This window comes from Perna viridis, chromosome 5, assembly GCF_037379345.1.
Source record: "Perna viridis isolate PV_CMFRI_1.1 ecotype Kerala chromosome 5, ASM3737934v1, whole genome shotgun sequence".
NCBI lineage: Eukaryota > Metazoa > Mollusca > Bivalvia > Mytilida > Mytilidae > Perna > Perna viridis.
Genome location: NC_142449.1, coordinates 30,633,389 through 30,648,770, shown reverse-complemented (window position 1 = coordinate 30,648,770; position 15,382 = coordinate 30,633,389). Strand labels below are relative to the sequence as shown.

At 34.4% G+C, this 15,382-nt stretch overlaps 1 protein-coding gene across 1 annotated transcript; it reads left to right on the top strand.

The window, feature by feature from the left end:
* Nucleotides 1-2,274: 2,274 nt before the first annotated feature.
* LOC148617038 (atrial natriuretic peptide receptor 1-like) lies at nt 2,275-12,955 on the top strand. The gene is made up of 4 exons (XM_088585103.1): nt 2,275-2,507; nt 5,840-6,054; nt 11,367-11,465; nt 12,852-12,955. Exons 1-4 carry the CDS (start codon nt 2,275-2,277, stop codon nt 12,953-12,955), a joined length of 651 nt encoding a protein of 216 aa, XP_088441229.1.
* Nucleotides 12,956-15,382: the final 2,427 nt, after the last annotated feature.

Here is a 15,382-nt window from a genome sequence, read left to right as displayed (position 1 = left end):
ATGACTTCGAATTATTTGTTTGTCAGAAGTAATGCTTATTGTGTGTGACGCAGGTAGAACCAAATTATAAAAACCTTTAACAATAGTCAAAACAACAGTTTTAAAATAGCCTGAACCAAACAAAAAAATTACATTCTTCTCAAATCTTTATATATGTCAAGTATAAAAATACTTTTAAATCCTGTCAATTATAAACAAATACTTTCATATCCTGTAAATAATAAAAATACTTTTGTTTAATTTTGAGGCATTTGATCACTATTACTAAAAATGCAAAAACGCAAAAATGACTTTATTGCGTCACAACGAAACCATGACACTAATACGACCTGATTGTATACGCTTCTGCACACATGACCAATAGGTCGAATTAATGTCACAGAGATTGCTGCCAGCCACATGTACATCGCGTAGGAACATATATAATGAAATGCAACAAATGCATCGTGTGGATAGTATAAGCACAAAAGACTGGAAGTGCCATAACTTCTTTCAAATTCCTCAGTTCAAAAATGATATTTACCACTACCAAATTGACATTTTTGAAATCCAACTTGGTAGCGAAGCGAGAAATTTCAAATTGGAACTAAGAAATGTCATGTTGACATTTTTCTCTCAAGCTTCAACTGTGAAATGTCAACTTGAAACTGAGAGATGTAACATGGAAGTATAAAAAAATGACAAGATGGAACCGATGAATGACAACTTGGAACTGATAAAATCGAAAATAAGAAATGTTATATAGGAAGTTAGAACTGTCAACTTTGAACTGCTAAATGTCAAATTGATACTGGAAAATGTCAACTTGAAATTGAGAAATGTCAACTTGGAACTGAAAAATATCGACTGAGAAATTGCAAACTTGAACAAACAGCAAAAAGTCGCATATCAATTAGGAAATGTGCACAAAGTCATAGCATTACCGGTCTTTCGTATATTTGTATCGCATTTATTTATGCCAAAGTTTCAGTGGCGTCAAAGTTCGTTTACTTTTGTTTCTTTGTACGTGTCATTTTGCTTATTTCATTGTTCTTTGTTGTGATTTTTGTCAAACATATTCTATACTATTAATTTCATTTCCGGGAAAGAATGAGAGCTAGTGCGGTGGACGCAGATCCCGAAGAGCTATCCCAGGGAGCACTGTACTCGGTAGAATTGAAATCGTTTTGCCTTAGTAACCAAAATGATCAGAGCATCATTGCCACCAGGCTACATAACGAGATACACTTTTCAACAACGAGAAGGCTGACGAAGCATTTGAAGCTTATCTTTGTAATTACGGTGCCCTTGGCAGCAATGATGTCAGCGTTGACGTTATCTAAATTATCAGGTATTCTTGACAAAACAACGTTAGCGATAGAAAGTATCGGCTCCGGTATGGAATTAAGCAAGCTTGTAAAGCATTTACAAAGGGAACGAGGCATGTCTACTTTCTATCTAATCTCCATTAATTCACCAGTAATAATTTTTACAGAACTTGAGCGACTCCGAAAAGAGACGAATCAGAGTGCAAAAATTGTCAAATGGCCAAATGCTTTGATCGTTAACAACGTGAAAATTACAAATGATGACTTTTTTGTCTCAATACAACATCACCGTGGCGCAGTCGACAGCAAAACAATCGATATTGCTCTTAATCTGAACTATTACACTATGATAACAACATCTTTAATAAAGTATATTACAAAATCAGTTTCGCCATCTGAAAATACTGACGTACAAAAACTTCTTGTTGCAAATGGGGCAATTCTGTCTTGGGCGGATGTTGTAGGAATCCAACAGGCAGTTGGAACTACTTTCTTTGTATACTGCGGTTGGATATCAGTAGATATTGAGATGTATTTTAAAATACTGGAAGGCAAAGCAATTACATTTTATGAAACAGTTTTGTCATATGCCTCTGATATTAAAACTAGCATCAATAATAGTAGGGCGGAATCGTCTAATCTGTCACTGTTTGTTAATAGCTTACAGAATCTCTCTTTATTCCAGAATTATAAATTGAAGTGTTCAGTTTTTTTGTTTGCAGAAAGGGTTGAGATTAGCCGAACTTGGTTCTTTAATATGACGAGGTACATCGATACTTTTTTTAGTATTCATGAGGAAAACAATTTGAAAATTAAAACAATTCTTCGAGAAGTAAGATCTGTAAATAGTTTGGAATTCCAGATATTCTTGACGACACTTACAGTAGCGTCAATTGCTAGTATAGTACTATCATTTTGGTATATGAATTGTATCGCTATATTGAATGGTAATTTATCAAAATTTGCTATGGAAGCAAGGAACAAAATCGAAAACCTATTGAGGGAAAAGAAAAGAATAGACAATGTCTTATATCAATTGTTACCAAGAAAAGTAGCAAACACGTTGAAAAGAGGTTTACTCACCCCTCCTGAATATTTTGAGGCCGTTACTGTGCTTTTTAGCGACATAGTTGATTTTACGGCAATTGGCACACTTAGTGAACCTATGGAAATCATTTCAATGTTAGATGATCTTTACAGGTAAATATAAATAAACGATTCACAAATATAAATAAACGATTCACAAATTCTCTTTACGTAGGTATTTCTCTTTAAACAGCAGTGCACAATTTCAAAAACCACGTGATTAACAAAATATGTCTTTGTCATCCTGGGTTATTCAATAGTAGTTCTTGTCAATGATCATATTTATTGATACAGAATGAAGACTTTCGATTTTAATTTCAGTATTATATGAGTTGTTTACTGCTCAATCGAAATAGATATTCACCTCAAAAAAATATTCTTTATATATTTTTTTGAGGTGCACATACATTTATTTACCTGACTTTTTTATCACATTTTGTTATAATCATTATATGAATTAATATTTTAATTTATTGAAATTATAATAGATTTAACCAACAAACACTTAAATAGATGTCACCGCTATATTATTCTTATTTTTTCACATTTTCTGTATAATATTATCAAATATATATATATATATATTTATTGGTTAATCTGGATTTGTGTTAAACACATCTTGTGCTGTCGTGGACAACTAGTATCACTTACATATGTGTTGTCATTGCAAAGTATAAAGTCTAAAGGAAACTGCCAATCAGGAAACTTCTTCAGTCCCTTAAATAAACTGTGTGTATGAAAGTAAATGGTATGTGAACACAACTCGCTACCTAATCAGGTGAATTCCTTTGACGTATAAAATTTTATCGACAGTAACAAAGATCTTGAACATTGTGTTATAGACACACGTTGTGTGTTGATCTAGAATACTGAACTATAAACAGTGATTGGGTCCCTGAAAAGAGCAAAAATTTAACTTTGGAATCATTTATTGAGGATGTAAAATCTGCCTGTAAGGGTCAGCATAGAGAGGCACTATAATTTAACAATAGGGGAACGTGCTGCACTTCAAGGTCTAAGGACCAGTGTCAATATCATAATAAAACCTGCAGACAAAGGCAGCGCTGTAGTGATCATGGACAAATCCGCCTACATTAATGAGGCCGAGCGTCAACTTAAAGACGACCGTATTTATATCAAATTAACAACAGACCCCAATCAATCCTTTGCGGACGAAATAAAAACTGAGTTAAACAAATTGTACGAAAATAACCACATTGACATTAAAACTCTTGAATATCTCAAACGTGAAAACCCTAAACCTGGTCGATTCTACCTACTCCCCAAAATTCACAAAGTTAACAACCCAGGTAGACCTATAGTCTCTGCTAACGGCCATTCAACAGAGAAAATTTCGGAATTCGTGGACTTTCATCTACGCCCACATGTTGAAAACCTTCCATCATTTATGAAAGATACGACTGATTACTTACAGATGATGCAGGCTCTGAATCCCCTTCCACCAAACACCACTCTGGTCACTATGGACGTGACATCTCTCTATACCAACATTCCTCACCCTGATTGTATCGAGGCTTGTAGAGACGTATCGGACTCTCGGGAGGTCAAAGTTCCACCTATTGACTGACTAGTCACTTTGCTCCCAATGGTTTTAAAAAACAGCAATTTTACTTTTAATGGAGACCATTACTTACAAATAAATGGCACAGCTATGAGTACCAAAATGGCTCCGTCTTATGCTAACATTTTCATGGGAAAATTTGGAAAAGAACTACTTGAATCCTCTATAGAAAAACCTCTGTCCTGGTATAAGTTTATTGACGTCGTGGATATGAAGTGGACACATGACGAAGAATAACTAAACAATTGTATAGCTCGTGCCAACAATCAACATCTTTCAATTAAGTTCACTCACGAAACATCCGCTTCTAACATCTCGTTCCTCGATACCTCCAGCACCTTATCGGGGGAGAGCTCTCCACGGACCTATACTCAAAACCAACTGACACAAATCAATATCTTATGCCTTAGAGCTGTCAACCATCTCACCTGACTAAGAGTATACCATTTAGTCAAGCTCTTAGGCTAAGACGCATTTGTTCAAATGACGAATCCTTAAAAAAACGTCTAGGTCAACTGAAGAACAATTTAAGAAGTAGGGGATATAAATACAACACCATCAAACAAGGGTTCCAAAAATTCACAATATGTTACAGTACAAGGCAAAGAAAAAATGTGAAAGAACCCCTTGTGTTCTAACATACCACCCCTGCCTTAAAAACAGCCACAATACCATTCGTGAGCACTGGGCCTCTGTCGAGAAAAACTCATCATTGTCCAAAGTCTTTCCCGAACCACCTATAATTGCTTTCAGACAGCCAGACAGTTTGCGTAGTCTGCTTGTGAGGGCTGAAATATCTAAGCCCAACTTGACTCCAGGTGGGAGTCGCTCCTGTGGTGACAAAAAGTGTAAATGTTGCAACCAAATGCACCACTCGTCATCATTCACAAGCACAGTCACGGGGAAACGCTACAAAATATTTTGCAACGTGCACTGCAAGACTGCTAATGTAATATATTCACTCCACTGTCCCATCTATGGCCTACAATATGTTGGTGAATCTAAACAGCCTTTTCACACGCGCTTGAAAGGACACAGGAGTGAACTAACAAGAAAGCATTTACTCCCAATAAGTCAACACTTCAGATTACCTAACCACTGCCTCGATGATTTCAACAAAACGCGATCTGGAGCGATCTACAGAAAGTCAAGCGGGAGGGATTATGGATAAAACAACCCCTTGTTTTACACCCACATGAAATTAACAAAAAAACATTAAGGTCTTCCTAATTTGTATACTTTCTTATAATAGTGTTTGTACATAATTTCAGTTTTATAGTTCAGTTTTCAAGATCACCACACAACGTGTGTTTATAACACAATGTTCAATATCTTTGTTAATTGTCGATAAAATTTTATACGTCACAGGTATTCACCTGATTAGGTAGTGAGTTATGTTCACAGACCACACTCAGTTTATTTAAGGCACTGAAGAAGGTCATATGTTGACTGAAAAGTTTGCTAAATATATATTTTATTATAGTGTATGAACATCTTTATCGGTATCGTTGTACAATCCTTCAGACTTATATATTTTTGTTTGTTTGTGCTGCATCGTCATGACTCGACGATCCGATACCCATCAAGTTTCCTGATTGGCAGATTCCTTTAGACTTTATACTTTGCAATGACAACACATATGTAAGTGATACTAGTTGTCCAGGACAGCACAAGATGTGTTAAACACAAATCCAGATTAACCAATAAAGATTAAAAAGAGAGTGAGTTAGGTGCAAAGCCATATGAAGACCATTTTTGAGTCAGTGAATTCTAAGTCTATTACAAATAGTAAAAATGCAAGAACATTTTATGACATAATACTTATTAAACATCCTTAAACTCCAAACATATTTCCTATTTCAAGTTTGTTTGATGAATGCATCGATACACTCGATGTATTCAAAGTAGAAACAATCGGGGACGCTTACATGGTGGCAAGTGGTGTTCCTGTCTCCAATGGGTTTCGGCATGCAGCAGAAATAGCAATGTTTGCTATTAAAATCCGCCTAGAAGTCAGAAAATACAAAATTCCTCATATGCCTGGAAGAAATTTACAACTGAGAATAGGAATACATACAGGTGATTAATTTTAACGCTAGGCTATATGTTTGAGTAAATTAAGGAGGTAGACCTAAGGTAATGGACACAAGTCTTACTAATCATTGGTACGCTTGCATTCAGGTTCTTTATATCAATCTCATGTAAGCATCAAAATAACTTTTCATTCTGTTTCACATGTAAGCTTGAAAGGCTTTGGTGAAATTGAATATGATATAAACATATCACCGATTCAAGAGTTATGTCACTTACACTAGGTCTACCTCTTTAAAAGTTCATAAAATTAAAAATAATTGTCAGCAAAAACGTTTTTTAGCGTTCAAGTAATGTTGAGCATGTTGAAATATTGCTTCATATTATTTTGTCTCGTTAAGACTCAGGAGGTGTTTGTGCATCTACAATATTTTGCAATACTTTTGTTGTCATGCTTCTCAATACAGCATGAAATAAAAACGAACAATAATATTTAGTTCGTGTCTTTGAAAATGGCTGTAAAATATATCATTGCATTATAAAAAATCCCAACGATGTTAGAATGCCATTTTTATCGTTCCCTTCGCGGTACTCGAACTCGAACCGCTGTGACATCTATGGCAACACAGCCTGCACAAAGTCTGACGCCCTCGACCACTCGGCCAGCTAGACTATATAAAATATAGCCTTTGCTGCCTTGTTATTCCTCCTAGTATGGGCAGAATGAACAATGAAGAAAGGAATTCAGAAAAATAGAACTCAAAGTATAGTTGAAAAGCGTATAAATGTAGTGTATAGTGCCATAGATGTACCAGCCTGTTGAGAGGTTATTCTGTCTCGCCAAAGTACTGCATATCACATCGGCACTGGGAAAGGTACATGGTGGTTTTAGTTTTGCAGGTCACGTTGCAAAAAGGCGTAGTCCTTTCAAATGCAGAAGCTTTTAAACGTTTGGGTATACACTTTTTGTATCTCTATATGGTTGACACTGACCCGTTGTATTTTGTTTGAAATATCTGCTCTAACCTGGGCGTCTTTTAGACTCTTAGATCTACGGAATGCCAGAACGCCTGCCTAAAGAAAGACTTTTGAGAGCTTAGGATATTTTTGAATGTCTTTCCAATTCGTATTAAGTACCTTGGTGAGTTTCCAAAATTTTGGATGGTAAGTCAACACAAAAGGAACCCTTTTGTTCTTCTTCATGAGTTTGTTCTCGAGATCATTTGGGTGATGTTGTTAGCACTTTCAAATCCCCGATCTACGTCTGTTTGTTTATAGCCACGCGATAACAAATGACCACGAAGTTCATGTAGACGTTTGTTTGTTGTATAGTGAGATTAACAAATGCGCCAAATTAGGAGAGCCTGGTTATATGATATGCGTTTAGTACAATGTTTTGGGTGACAGCTATTGAGAGATATGTATTGGTGACTTTCAATGAGTTTGCTGTAAATGCCCATTGAAATTTCAACCTGTTTAACAGACGTAGCGGTATCTAACAATGTAATTTTAGTACAAGACATTTTATGAGTTAATATGATTGATGGATGAGTGTTGTTGGCATGTGTGATAAACTTGTCTTAATTTTGTTGAGACTCATTCCATTTCATGTCGACATCATCGGTGAATCGAAACAAAGAAAGGGGATTTGATTAAGATGTTGAAATTATTTGATTTCCAATTTACCCATTAAGATATTTGCAAATGAAGGAGCTATTTTCGTTCCCATAGCTGTACCATTGATATGGAGGTCTTGCTCGTTGTTGAAAGTAAAGTTGTAACTAACTTATTTCCATAAAAAATATTTGCATATGAAGGAGCCATTTTAGTTTCCATAGCTGTACCACTGCTTTGGAAGTAGTGCTCGTCGTTGAAGGTAAAGATTTTCACTTCAAAACTAAGGTGGGTGGATTAAATAGGCAGTCAGTAGGGGGAAGGGTCCAAAATATCTCATGAGTTCCAAGTTTCTCTACATACTTCTATACCGTCATCTTGTGGGATATCAGTATAGAGTGAAGTGACATCAAGGGAAACCAGATGTATGTCAGGAGGTGGAGGATTCATAAATATCAATTTATTTTCAAATGATCCGTGGTATCTTGTAAATATGACGGGAGTTTTGAACAAGGGGACTGAGGTGGCAATCAACAAATTCAGATTTTGTTTTCGTCGGATGACTATTAGCAGAAACTATGGGTCGTCCAGGAATATGTTTTTGTAAATTTTAGAGAGAAAATGAAAACGTTCAATTATTGGATCCGTTGGTGTTTTAGCTGTTCTTCAGTTATGCTTCCATCCTTACAAATCTTGTTCAATCCTGAAATGATTGAATTATTAAAAGATTTAATACAGACAGAGCAATAGATTGGGGATTAGCAATTGATGGAGATTCCTTTTGATTTGGATGTTTTATTAAATCTACGTTTGCTAGACTTTTTTGATATAGTTTTGCTCTGATACATAATCTGCTGTCTTTCTGTATTGTTTGCTTTGTGTACACCGTCCCGTGTGAATTTGTGAAGTTGTTTACTTTTACCTGTGCTGACTCAATACATTGAAATTCGACTAATCGTCACTGAATGTCACAAAGTTCAAGATCAGACATAGAAGAACGGGCTTTTTTAAGTAAATTTTGTAAATGTATTTTTGAGCTCCTCGTGTCCTATCGGTCTGTTGCATATAAAACATTTAAATAACATGTACAGCTAGAAACCTCACAGAATGTTGATGCAATGAAGCATATACATATATTATCAAGTATAAGCTACATCCAAACCCTGGAATCGATACAAAATTGCAAATTTGTTATACAAATTGATCGCTCCTTAAGTGGTATTAGAACCTCTTCTCTGCTCTGACATCTATGGCGACTTCGCCTGCACTAATTGCTCTAGATCATTCGGACATCTAGGCAACGTCAAAAATCAGCGTCTTTAACCGAGAGATACTACAATATACGTACAGTCTCGTGCCAAAGGTATTCGCGGAAAATGGCGGATCAGGTTTACGAGTTGTCGCGCTTCCATCGGAAAAATGAAAATTGTAGGGAAATTATCAAACAAAATTCTACTTTGAGACTATCCCCAGAAACAGTGATAAATTCCAAAGTGATGACGTAAATTGTCGTCTGCAGTGACATAATTACATTGTAATATTTCGAATGTAAACAAAATGGGTCGCAAATCAAAGGAATTGTCGCCGGACAAAAGAGAAGTAATTGTCAGACTAAAATCTGAAGGATATCAGATAAGTGAAATTTCAAGGATGTTGGGCATACCAGAGAGCACCTGTAGATCAATTATCAAAACATTCCGTGATCGTCCAAGTTACAAAACAGCTCATCGTTCAGGACGTCCTAGAAAAATGACTGTGCGTGGCGAGGCCACATTGAAACGTCCTGTGAAAAAAACATCGCGGGAAGGCTTTGAAGGACATAACATCGGAGTACAATATTGGAAATGGAGAAAATCGTGTTAGTGCTAGGACTGTTCAGAGATTTTTGCACAAAAGTCAGATTTACCGACGGGTAGTGAAAAAAGAATGGTTGTTAAAGAGGTTAACCGAAGGAAACGTTTGTCGTGGTGTTTAGAGAAAAGGAGATGGACTGTGAATGAAAACTGGAGGCATATAATATTCAGCGATGAATCCCAAATAGTAATAGGACAGAACAATCGCGTTTATGTATGGAGGTCAGCCCAAGAAGCGTATCGTCCAGAATGCATGTATGCAGAGTGTGTGCCAGAGGTTTCTGCTATGGTATAGGGTTGTATAACATGGTTTGGTGTAGGTACTCTGTGCAAGGTAGATGGAAGTATTAATGCTCAGAAATATATTTCAATACTTGATGATCAATTATGGCCAGTAATTGCATGTCATTTCCCCGACGATCGCTATGTCTTTCAGGATGACAACGCCCCCGTCCATAGGGCCCGCATTGTTGAATGATACAAACATGAAAATAATATTCATGGTATGGTCTGGCCTGCTCAGTCCCCGGACATTAACATTATTGAGAATTGTTGGCTTAGAATTAAACGGACATTGCAAATTCGGGCCCCCAGAATAACAAACCGGAGGAACTTTTCTGGCAAAGTTTTTCAGTAGAATATGTGCAAAACCTGTATAATTCCATTCCGAGGAGAATTTTAGCCTGCATAAGATCGAAGGGGCACCTGACAAAGTATTGAAGGTAAGTTTCTTTTTTATTTTATCGTTTTATGTATCAGCATTGTATTTTTATTGTACAAAGCGAGACAACTTCGTCATGACGTCCGCCATTTTTCCGCGAATACTTTTGGCACGAGACTGTACATATGGAACGTTTTGTGCACATTAGCATGTGATGTGACTGGATAGCGTTTTCATGGGAGAACCTCTGATGGTGTCAGGTAAGACAGTGGCAATTCTGCAAGGACATACAGATACGACCACACATAAGTATAATTGAATCATTCATAGACTATACCAGATGTTTGCATGAATTTGTATTACACGCTTCAGAAAACTTTCATAAATCTATTTCAACATATAGTAATCATACATGTATAAAGTGTTCTAAAAACCATCTTCAATAGACTAAATTGAAATAATTATTAATTACATGCGCATGGGTGGAGTAATTGTGTACATTTTTTATGAAAATAAGTTATTAGATTTTATGTAATCAATAATCGACGAACAATAAAAAGAGATAATAAACATTTGTTAATTTTTGCTCAAATAGATGAACATATGGAGAACTGATAGGATAAAAAGTTTTTTTCAGACGACAACTACGTAATGCATATACCGAAAAAATATACAATGCATATTTCGTGTGAAAGCTTATCGTATGCAACATCAACTTCTATTTAGCCAAAGGTCCACTGACCATGTTCATAATATATATATTTAACTATATTTCAAGTTTATAAAAAGTAGGGTGTATACTTAATGTGCTATATGTGTAGGGTTCTGAAAGGGGGTATATGATATAGGGTAAATATATAGTAAATATAGTTTATGCAATCACTTATCATGCATATAAATCAATATATATTTCAATGCTTTTTTATTTTTCATATTATTCTATTTCGACATTAAGTGTTTTCTTTGTAAATGAATTGTATCTACATTTCCTATCATTCGCTATGTAGCAGTATGTAATAGAACGTTACAATCAATATATATGAACAATCATATATTTATTCTGAATTAAACACCATTATTGCAATGAAACTTCGTGCAAAAAACGTCTAGCTCAAATAACTTTTTTTCTATTATGAAATTTCAAATTGCTTTGAATCAGTATCAGTACTTTTAAACACCGAGGTAAAATTGATTTTGTGTTTTCACATATTGGTAATTATTTCATATTTAAGGCCCTTGTGTGGCTGGAATCGTAGGAACCAAAATGCCTAGATATTGTTTATTAGGCGACACTGTGACCACCGCTTCAAGAATGGAATCATGTGGAAAAAGTAAGTTGAAAATATCTTTGATAGTCTTTTTTATTGTCTTGATGATTTGGTCTTGAGCTATGAACAATTTTAATTTTAGCTTCTGGTTACTATGGTAACTGACAGTAAAAAGATGAAACAAAGTAAATTTTCATTTTCTGGTGGTAATAGACTAGCCCTGCAAAAATAACAGAAATTAGGCACCATGCGTGGCACAAAATGTTAAGAGTGTTTACAGAGAATGACCGTTAATTTTGATTGATTTATCAAGTGCAAAACAACAATTATTAGGAAATAATTGTGCTATTTGTGTGCAAAAAAAAAAGACTGTTATTCCTTTTAAATCCATTTCTTGAATTTAACCCCCTTTTAATTCAACATATTTTTTGGCATATTTTAACTGCTTCTGAATGCTAAATTCTACCATATTCTATTTTGTATTATCACAAATTGTGTAAATATAAAATTTCAAAATGAATCTTCAACTTTACCAGGACAAGGTTTTGTTGAAAATGCACACGATGTGTTGCCTAAATTTCTACTACATTGCAAATACCTAATCGTTTGAAAAAATTACAACAATAAAAGATAATATTGAAATTTGATTATGATCGCTGGTGATATTTCGCCAAATTAACGGCATTTATCTTAATTTGAAGATATATGATCCAGTAAATCAATGTCAGCTTGATCAGCAAAACACATTTAGGAAAAAGAATATGGGAATTTCAGACTTAAAAAATGAAATTGCTGTAAATTAATTAAAAAAAACTTATTGGTAACAACCTTGTTTGTCTGCATTAATAAATCTTTGTTTCCAAAAACTTTAAATGTGTTCTTGTGTTGAATGATGAATTACGATGCATATAACCAAAAAACATTTAAGTTACATTTAATGCTTGATTAAAATTATTGATAAAACATTTCAACAATAAATATCATTGATTTGACTTTATGAAATCTTAAGTACCGGGAAGCGGACACGACTTCGAAGAACATATTGTTCATGAAAGTACTTCAAAGAATAACAAAAAATGCTTTGCATATTAGACAGTCCTTACAACGTTAGGAAGTGTTCAGAACCTTTTTTGCTTGCAATATCTTCTCTGAAGCACACATAATCCGATGGCGGCTTTACATTGAGACGTATATAGAATATAGATTTGCAGATAAGTGCAAAGGGATAGTCAGATGTATATGGCATGTTTTTTAAACGTAAACACAGCATTAAATCATACAACATGCGTAACAAAACTGCTTGAAAAGCGGACATTAGCAGAACTTTTAAAGCGATAGTTAAATGTAAAACGTTATCCTACTTTCCTGGTAGGAATGATTTTTATATAACATTTTTATCATTACTCTTGTGCATTCAGTATTATTCGGTTGACTCTGTTTATGTTTTAGGTGGCAAAATTCATATCAGCAGGTCAACAAACATTGTTTTGAATGAAGAGGGGAAGTTCTACACTAAATTTAGAGGCATCACGGATATACAGGCACGTAAATAATTAAAGAGGCTTTTGTTTTCTTTGCAGACTCTGATTGTTAGTTCTTTCTTTGGTTTATTGACCTTTATTTACAGTGTGTGGACATAACATTACTACTTTATCGCGTAATCATGATGGCCGTATATTAGCTAAAATCCACATTTTTATCAATTTGTTAGTTTCCGTTAATTTTCTTTACGATATTCTGTTGTATTGGTTGTTTTCGAGTTAACATAATGTTTACTTTTACAACTTAGAACCATTGATTTTCTCACGAAGTGATTTGTTGGGCAAAGACTAATCAGAAATACACAGCTTTTTTTACTAAAGATGGTATCAAAATGGTCAAACAGTTACGATATTGCAAATATATTGGGCAACTTACTCCATAGACAAGTCGATTTGAACAAAAAAAAAAGACAAAAGAGGACCCTCCAATAAAAATAAATGGCAGATCTTTCAAAAATGCCTCTTTAGCTTACAACTTATTTAATCCTCTGACAGGTTACCTCTATCTCATACCACATAATTTATATATTTAAACATAAGATGACATTCGAACCAAATTTATATTAAAAACTTGGGATTAATATTAATTTCTGATCTAGTATTCACATAAGGTATCCTTTTCTTCCCTTAAAGCTTTTGTGGCAGTATTGGAATCAACACAAAAGTCTATTTGTTAGATTGTTTTTCTAACCGTTCTGTCATATGATATATGTGTACAACTCTTCTTCAATTGATTGCATCAAAACTTTATCATGTTTATATGATAAATTATCATAATATGGAGATATCAAAAGACTATGAAGAAATCTGTACCCTCAAGCCCATCACCTTTTTAAGTCATTTCTTGCATGTGTATTTCCACTATATTCACCTATGGGAGTCTTCTTTCTCCTTTCTATCAGATAATGGTGTAGTACAATATCCTCTTCAATAAACCGTAATTCAATACTGATCAAATGAAAAAACATAACACGAGTTTCTACATCATTATGTCTACGAACCAAATAAAAGTTATCAATATCAGTTACTATCAGATCAAATAGTTTCACTTTGAAGTAATACCATTTTAATGAAAATATATTTTCAAGTCGATGTTTCTTCGACATGTTTGATTCTGATGTTTAAGGTGTTTTCTGTACTTCATTTAGTAAAATAACAAAAACAAAACCACATACATGTTAAAGAGGTAGAATTAGGCTAAGTGACATACCATTTGAAATCAGTGATATGTCGTATCATACTCAATTTAAACAAAGTCTATCAAACATTCATTTGAAACAGAATGAAATCAATCCGAGTTATTTTGGTGCTTACTGAGATGTAAAAAAGTTTACACAAGCATAGCAATGATTAGAGAGAGTTATGCTCCTTATCCTAGGTGTACCGTCTTACGTAAACACTATCTCATCCAGAAATTACAACAAACGTAAAAAAAAAATTACAAAAAAAAAACAAGTTGATATGAGAATCTTTTCATATTCGGTAAAATGACAGTTTCAAACAGCGTATTTGTATTCAACAATTATCCAGTCTAACAAAGAATATACATTTTTCAGGAAAAAGGTCCAATGCCAACATACTGGCTAGAAGGGTATCAGGTGAAGAGTGAGGCACATGACGATCGTGTAAAATACTACGAAAGTGCATATCTTTAAAACAAAGACTTATCAAATGGACTCAAATGTACTGCTTGGATATATCCTTAAATTGATATGGAATGTTATCACATGGCTACAAATGCGGTATACTACTGAATATCTGATTTGAATGTATCGAGTTCAGGCACAAGAACTTAATAAGTAACAAATATGCTTCTGCTTGATCTTTGTAAAATATGATGCTACGCCATACATCTAAATGTGAGGCAATTTCATGCACAAATACATTTACAATTTTAAAGCTTTGATACGTTCCACTCACACACTATCTACAGAAATAGGATGGAGATTGTCTATTGCAATTTGACCCCATAACAACCTTTAGTGACAGTTTGGTGTACCAAAATACGTAAAGTAAAAATTCTTTCATGCTTGTCTACAGAAAATCAGAGGGTATTTTTTTTCAAATTTCAACTGAGGCTCCGATTTTGTTTAATTTTCATTTAGATAAATAATTAAGCCAATTACCGTTTTCTTTTTTTAAATAACGTTTTACCAACACCTCGTGTTTGTATATTTATATTTCTATTGTAGAATAAATGGTTTTCGTTGTACTGCATACTTTTTTCGAATTCAAAAATATGTTTACATTTTTAAACACATATAAGTACCACACTATGTAAGAATTTGGGGCATATCATTTTTCTCGATTAGTTTTTTGCCTTTAACAACGGACAGCTATTTTCACCTATCCATCCTGAAGCATTTTTGACGCAGTTTTTTGTCTGAAGAATGATACTTTTGAAACGGAAGGCTAGAGGACACGTAATTTGTCAGTGGA

Bases quoted from the DNA above. Each gene is read 5' to 3' on its own strand.
- LOC148617038 (XM_088585103.1), top strand. From the start codon at position 2,275: ATGGAAGCAAGGAACAAAATCGAAAACCTATTGAGGGAAAAGAAAAGA. The intron at 2,508-5,839 runs GTAAATATAAAT...TCCTATTTCAAG, and splicing joins ATGTTAGATGATCTTTACAG to TTTGTTTGATGAATGCATCG. The intron at 11,466-12,851 runs GTAAGTTGAAAA...TTTATGTTTTAG, and splicing joins AATGGAATCATGTGGAAAAA to GTGGCAAAATTCATATCAGC.